The sequence below is a fragment of the Pseudochaenichthys georgianus genome, chromosome 17 (genome assembly GCF_902827115.2).
Source record: "Pseudochaenichthys georgianus chromosome 17, fPseGeo1.2, whole genome shotgun sequence".
NCBI lineage: Eukaryota > Metazoa > Chordata > Actinopteri > Perciformes > Channichthyidae > Pseudochaenichthys > Pseudochaenichthys georgianus.
Genome location: NC_047519.1, coordinates 1,897,668 through 1,905,452, shown reverse-complemented (window position 1 = coordinate 1,905,452; position 7,785 = coordinate 1,897,668). Strand labels below are relative to the sequence as shown.

General features: G+C 47.1%; 1 protein-coding gene across 1 annotated transcript in view; it reads right to left on the bottom strand.

The window, feature by feature from the left end:
• Positions 1–3,726: 3,726 nt before the first annotated feature.
• Positions 3,727–7,785, bottom strand: part of LOC117462367 (xenotropic and polytropic retrovirus receptor 1 homolog) — a 63,178-nt gene continuing 59,119 nt past the window's right edge. Inside the window, exons 13-16 of the mRNA XM_034104572.2 lie at positions 6,499–6,665; positions 6,278–6,417; positions 5,684–5,905; positions 3,727–5,198 (exon numbers count right to left, since the gene is read on the bottom strand). Coding sequence (XP_033960463.1) covers positions 5,144–5,198; positions 5,684–5,905; positions 6,278–6,417; positions 6,499–6,665 — 584 coding nt within the window. The 3' untranslated portion in view covers positions 3,727–5,143. The remainder of the gene's footprint in view (positions 5,199–5,683; positions 5,906–6,277; positions 6,418–6,498; positions 6,666–7,785) is intronic.

Below are 7,785 nucleotides of genomic sequence, written 5' to 3'. Positions count from 1 at the left end.
GCAGATTTAAGGGGTTAGCAGGTGCGATGATTGGCTAGCCGGGGCGTAATGCCCCTGATCACTTATTGAGATAACGTGTGACGCCCGATGATGTTGTCTTCCTGATTGAACTTACGCTGAGCTACATTTCAATCAGAAGAGACGTGATGTATGAGTACATGTTTATTACCGGGACACATGATATTCTGGAATAGTGATGACGTATTAGCCGTGGAGCCCGATTTCCTTGTTTTTTCCTCCCGCGCCCGGGTTTGCGGGCGGCCGGCTGGACCCGCTAGCCGACTGGAACCGCTAGCCGACTGGGGAACGCCGTCTGTAGCTTAATCTGCCCAGACTGCGGAGCTGATGAATAATGCTTGGAGCTGGGGACGAAGCTCTGCTGCTGCTTGCGCGTTGACGCCTGGAAGACAGCTGATAGGAAAGGGGAGAGGCATATATAGAGGATTAACAGGTTGCGATAATTAGGCTTGTGAATTGAGGGAAGTGATATGTTGGCTAAGGAGTGGCGCTGCCTGTCATCCAGTGGAGGGAGGGAGTATTGCCATGACGAGCAATATGGAGGTTAGGTCTTCCTGTCTGAACTTGCGCTGAGCTTCATTTAGACAGCCATCATACGTGAATAAATATTTACTTGTGAATGTATGCAAAAATGTATGCATATGGCTGTCTAACAGAAGTTACATTCATTTCTCACTTATTCTGACAATGTACTTAACCCCAAATAAAAGAACCCAATAAAAAGAGTTGTTAAATAATAGTGAAGTCACGTGGTGTAATAACAATAACTCATCTCTCTCTCGTTTTGTTTTTGAGCTTTGCTAAAAGCCACTGTGTCAAATGTCCATCATGGTTCCGTCCGGACCCTCTCGCACATGTGCAGTACGGATCGGGCAGGGGGACGGATCGGGTAGTGACAGAGGTATCCTGAGACTGGAGGTCTGCACCGGAACTGTCCTGAGAGTGGAGGTCTGCAGGCAGGCTTCCCATGCGGAAGTAGGGGTGCTGGGGATGCCCCCTGTTGGTGAGTGGTGTAACATTTCAAAAAACTGAGTGACCAACCTAAATAAAAATCATATTCTACTTCTACTTATGTTTGAGGCTGTGCTCTGAACGTTTCTGCATCCAATCATAAACACCTCGATTATAATCCTAATGACGGCTTCACTATAAACTACACATCTGAACACACAGCCAATCAAGTGAGTCTTTGGAGTTTCTGCCGCAGCATTAGACTAAAGAAATGCAGGACCAAGCCCCCCCACACGCCCTCCGTAAGAAAGCACATCCGTTTTTAAGTGGCATATACAGAACTTGTTTAATGTATTGATCATAATATCCTTTTGGGCACACCTCACTGTGGGAGGGGGAACAGGGGGGAATACTCATTTTAAGTAAGGGTCAATTTGCTTAGGATGAATGAACGTGGAGTTTAAAGATGATACAAAATTCAAATAAAATAAAAATACATAATAAAATATATCTGATAGAAAGAACGTGATTCTATTCACCATGGCTTTGCAATGTCAGAGTTCATAGTAAGACTTTCTTCTCGTGTCAGCAGCTGCAACTCATGCATCACTTCCTTCTGAACACAAGAAACATCGGACTTCACTTCCCAGCACGCTCAGCTATCATTTTGCACACTTTTATTACCATCCTTACAGAAAAAGGGGATTCACCTCTCGGTCACATTGTCACACATCTCAACATAACCGCAGCGTGGTGTTCATGGGTAATGGGACAGAAGGTCATCATCTGGAATGTAGATAAAGAAAACCAACAAGACACAAATAAGGCCTTCACAGGGCGCAGTCAGCTCCTCCAGTGAAGCTCATCAGAAACAGCCGCTCTGCGATCAGAGTGTCCTCCTGTTGGGAATGTACCAGTTCAACATAATAACAAACAAGTGGAACTCTTTCTGGAGGGTCCTTTCTGTGTATTCATGCGAGGAACAAAACACATTCTAAAAGGTGAGGTTTGAAATGGAACATTCATAAATAAGGGCTGCTAACAGACCAGAAGGTGACGTGAATTAGAAGGCTCATAATGCCCCCCCCAAACCATTGGTCTGTACTCTAGGGGGACCAGAGGCTGTCAGGTAAGACGGAGCAGATTATCACGATGCAGCAGAACACAACAAAGATGTGTGTGTTACGAAGAAAGTGATGGAACCCTAAAGATGCTGTTTAGTGACTAGGATGGTTTGAGTATTTGAGTTATATGAGGTGTTGCACACGTGTGATCAGCTGCCTCTCATCCCGTACGCTTTCCCCTCTGCTGAGAAGCCAGAACTTCACCGATCAAATATTGCTTGGTTTTTACTATTTACCAAAACATTGTATTAATATTAACCATGACAAACTGAACACTGTTCCATTTCATGTAGAATGTCACATATTTGTCCATCCATTTCATCATCACTGAAACGTCCCTTTTCCCGCTCCCTTTTCTGTAGCGCGACCATGAGTGCACGCGTGTGTGTGTCTACAAATATTTAAACATACATTTAACTATATTACACGATACTTACGTGACGGGCAGCGAACGGAGTTTCGCCGCCGTCTCCCCAGCAAAGGGAATGTGGAAAACGAGTTAATTGTGTAACCTGTTGACGGTAAGCCTGTGGGGAGGGGCTATGGGTCCAAAGGGGAGGGGCTATGGGTCCAAAGGGGAGGGGCTATGGTTCAAAGGGGAGGGGCTATGGTTCAAAGGGGAGGGGCTATGGGTTCAAAGGGGACGGTGTTGGCCCTGGAAGAGTCATTCGGAGAGTGTTGCAGTGAAGGCAACAGCTAGGATGTGTTTAGAGGGATAGACAACCTCATTTGGTAAACTTTGATTTTATTTAAGTTATACTGTTTCCCTTTTGTCAAACAGTATACCTTTTTTTTTTGTGCGTACCTTTTTTTAAAGTTTTTTGGAGCTAATTCAACCGACGAAGCGTATGTTTGCGAACGGACAAATAGAACCCCATCACAGGCTGATTCATTTAAACAGAGAGAAGCTTCAAGCTGCTGTCTCAGAGCACAGCAGAGCGTTAGTGTGGCAACAACTCACTCTATTAGAGACGTGTTATCACATGTACCTGTCCTTATTATACAGAAGAAGATGCTTTAGCTGTGTGGGGGGGGGTCATACCAGGGGACAGTAACGGCCCGTCCACACTCCAGCTTCAAAAACGGTTTCCAACGCGTCTGCCCATTCACTTTGAATGGAGTGACGTCACTTTTCGCCGAACTGCATTGTGGGAAGCAGAGCGGAGCTTTCCTGGCGTGTCAGGCTGCAAAAGTTGAGCAATGTTCAACTTTTGAAGCTTCTGAAGCTTTCGGTGGAAGTGTCAGCCAATCAAATCATATGCCAGTACAAGCTCTAGCCAATCAAACCGCTGCTTGTGTGTCAGGGGAGGGAGATTCATGTGATTGGTTGTTGGTCGAGCTTCAGACACGCCCAGCTCCAAGCTTTGTTTGAAGCTGTAGTGTGGACGGCCGTGACAGCAGTCAGTAACATCAACACGCTGAAGGTCTGGGATTCACGTTAGACAACGGGCAGGAAGTAGCAGCGTGACTGTTCTGTGGAAGCCAACATGACACTGTGTGTCGCATTTAGGAATGAAACACTGTCTCCAATACAACGCTGATGCCGACGGGTCATTAAGGCCACAGCCACTATTGGAGAATTTACTGTAGACTGACTAAATGTGTTAAATACCACATTTACACTGAACATACATTAAAATGACAAAAACCTTATTTATTTCAACCTTAACATTATGTGTTAGGAGCAAAGCGGAGTGTTAAAGGGAGCCGAGGTATATTAGCATGCATCTCATGTGAACACATTCACTCCACAGACAAGAAGCTGTTTGAAGCAGCATGTGACGGACAGGTGCCCTTGTCCTCGTCAGCACATCTCCACTCTCCCAGGAGACCATAAGTGTGTCAGGCTTCATGGACACGGCAGGGCGCAGCAGAAAGGTTCCTAGAGCTCATCGGAGCTCTCAGGACGGTCATGGGCCCCAAAGCGTGGACTGGTGGCATTTAGGCCCCTCTCCCACTCACACATACATAAATAGGTTGGCATACATTCAGTAAAAGCAGTTTCTAAATGAAGGATACTTTATCAACATGGGGGGACATGGAGTTAGCGCAGGTCTTCACCTTTCTTCCGGAAACAAAAGAAAGGTTCCTCTCAGCTCACGGCCGCTGGTCCATGCAGTCTGAACAGGATGTACTATGTTATTTTCTAAGTACTTTCATACTGCTCCCTAACTTGGTCCGTCTCGTATTTAAAACCACGGTTACACATATGTGCAGCGCTTTGGGAGTATTTCTTCTTCCATGGGTCTCAAAAAGATGAATAGTCAAGTTGTGCACATCCATGAACAATACAACACACCAAAGTCTGTGTGAACAAAGTCCATTTCAATTCACATCTACAAAGTGCATCTTTCTAAATATGTGTGTGTGTGTGTGTGTGTGTGTGTGTGTGTGTGTGTGTGTGTGTGTGTGTGTGTGTGTGTGTGTGTGTGTGTGTGTGTGTGTGTGTGTGTGTGTGTGTGTGTTTCTAAAGCGTGTACGGTGCAGGTAGGCAGCTCTGTGATGATTTGAAGGGAAGCTTAAGAGTGAGGGAGACTCACAGATGTTCCCCAGCAGTCTGTCGGCCGGGGGGCTAAAAGTCGCTGAAAGGGGGGTGGGACTTATAGTCCACTCTGCTCTCATGAGGTGTGGTGCAGGTGGAGACCAATCACTGAAGCTTTTGGAAGCAGGACCACTTCCTGTCAGAGGCCTGTTGGTCCTCAGCTCAGACTCACAGCCCAAGCAAAGGCAGAGCAGTGGGTGTAGCTATAGGTCCGCCTCTGGGGGTGTGGATGAAAGGAAGAGAAGTCCTTCACCCACTGCTGCGATAAGGTGGATGCTCTGTGAGGAGTTATTATTGAATGTGGGAGGAATAGACTGATGGCCGTGGTGCGGGGGTGTTGCCCCGCTGAAATACTTCAAACAGTAGTGAACCATGTAGAGGCTCATATCTCGTAGCTTCAGAATCCCTCTTGGTGGAGGGTTCTACGCCGACTCGCTGGGTGAATTCTCGGTTAGGAGTTTCCTCCTTTAAATAAATTCTGGACCCAGGCGAGGGGCGTGGCCTGATGTCAGGAGTCATCGTCTGTGTCCTCGATCAGAACCTTGGTGTCCCGGGTCTTGGATCTGGAATGGGAAAGAGGCAGAATGTGTTGATATGAAGGTACAAGTCAAATGGGTGCCGAGTGGCAACAACAACATATCTGCCCCCCCCCCCCATCACTGCACCCTCTCTTCTCCTTTTCTCTCTCTTTCCTAACAACTACACGGTCATCCTTATCGATTTGCATTTTAGTTTTAACAAACCCCGACTGAACCCTGACGCCCTGACCAACACTGACGGCTCCATTGTCCACGCCTCCACTCACGACCGTCACTTTAACTCCCTCATGAAGACCAGATCTCCCCCTTAGGAGCGTCCTCCCTCATCCTGATCCATGCCTTCATCCAGACCTGATACTGCAGCAGTATTCTTTACGGTGCACCTGCCTACATCCTGAATAAACATGTCCAAAGATCAGCTGCATACAGGCTGACCTCCCTGACGCTCTGACCACCCCCCTCCAGCTCTAAGGCCCCCCCCCCATGTTGCTGAGTGTTGCTGGACTCACTGAGAGGCCAGCCTCGGCCTGCGTAGACTCATGCTGTAGCTCCTCTTCCAGTTCTTCTTGCCCTGCCGGTTCCGGACCCCGTCCTCCTGGTCCATCATCTGCTCCAGCAGCGTTTGGTCGTCTGCGTTGAGCGGAGCCACGCTGATGTCTCGGACGGCCCTGAACTCACCACAGTTATTCAGGTGTTCGTTCTCCAATCGGAAGAAGTTCCACACAAAACGTCTGCGAAGTACAAACACTGACTGTCAATACAAAACGGGCTACTTACTAAATATGTTTAACATGATTGAGTAAAAGTGGTCCACATCCTGACCCAAAGGTCACATACTGTACAGCAGTCGGTACTATTGTCTTCTGATTGAGAGAGTATTGGTCAATACTTGACAGGAAATCAGATCAGATGGAAAAGATAAGACATCTTGGGCTTTGGAAGTTTGATCAGACAACACAAGTGATTAGGGCTCTGGGAAACATTCAGATAGTTTACTGAATAATGGACCAGTAAGAATAATTGCAAGATTAAGAAAGAAAGAGGCAAAAGAAAAGAAAAAGGGTGAAAAGAGAAATCTTTAAAGACATGATGACTGTGTCTACCTAAAGACCTCCATTGGGGCCAGCACAGTGGCCAGGATGTCGGAGACGCCGTGCAGCCCAGAGACGGTGCTGAGGGACACGGTCAGAATCCAGGAGAAGCGCAGCAGCACGTCCTCCACTATGGCACTGTAGTAATAGGCCTGGGGAGAGGGTGGGGAGGAGAGCAGTTTTAACACATCATCACAGGATGGGTTATACTGTCAGGGACTCGCGCCTCCTACCTTATGTGGGTACACTATCTCCTCTCTCAGGAAGGTGTTCTCTCCTGCGTTCCGGTCAAACAGGCCCCAGTCCATCTTCAGATCCCAGATCAGTGTGTAACAGGAGCTGACCACCAAACAGCCGATATACAGGTAGAGGAAGATCTGTGTGTCAGCGTGGCCTTCAGCTGAGGAGAGACAGAGGGGGGGTGGCATCAGACAGCTTCCACAGCAACAGGTTTATACGTTTAAAAATGGCAATGCATGTCTGTTTGTTTTCTGATAAAGCAGACTATTGTATTTGAACTAGGGCTGTCACACGATTAACATTTGTAATCAGATTAATCTCAGCTTAAAAATTAATTAATCATGATTAATCACCATTCGAACTATGTCCAAAATATGCCATTTCTTTATGTATATTGTTGGGAATGGAAAGATAAATGAAAGAAGGCGGATATATCCATTTAACATACAGTATGTATGTTTATTATAACATGCGTGTCAAAATGAAAGACAGCCCACACACCTATCAATCATCAAACCGTGGGGTCTTAATTCATTACGTGTTGATTTCTATCAACGTGGAGTACTTCAGGAAAGTCGACAGAGGGGGGGGGGGGCGCGCTAGTGGAGTACTTCGTGACCACAGAGTGTGAACGTTGTGATCAGCTGTTTTAGCGCAGTTCTCCAGTGATGGGGGGAGTCTCCCTCCGCAGCCGGTTGGCGTAGTTTTGGCACAGTTCCGTTGTACAGACCGACGTTAACAGCAGCCTGTCTGTGCACACGGAGACCGACTCTGTCGTCCGGGGATCTAACCGCCTTCTGGAAAAGCTTCACAAGTACGTCGGTACGCAAATGCGCTTTGTGACACAAGTGACGGTATGCATTTCAGATTACGCACATAACCGGCTGCGTACCAGTTATGTGCACCCCTGTACCAGAGCCATATTATTACTATTATATGGCTCTGCCCTGTACTACAGCAAGAGTATTCTCCGTCGGGACTTCCTGCAACAACACCACGCCGTTATCAAAGATGTTCTATTGAGAAGACGATCACTACGTGACAAAAGTTTTCAAAACCGTGGCTGCTGAAATCAATCTTACTAACTGCTGTCTGTGCAATTTACTCCGCGCGAGTTGGCAGACTTTATTTTGCTTACTTTAACATCATGTCTCATGGTGGGGCTAAGCCATTTCTTGGTATGGGTGTAGCCTACCCCATTCATACCCTGGCGCTGCCACTGGTGGCACGTATGGGGCGGGCCATTCTGCACATGCGTTAAATGCGTTAAATATTTTAAC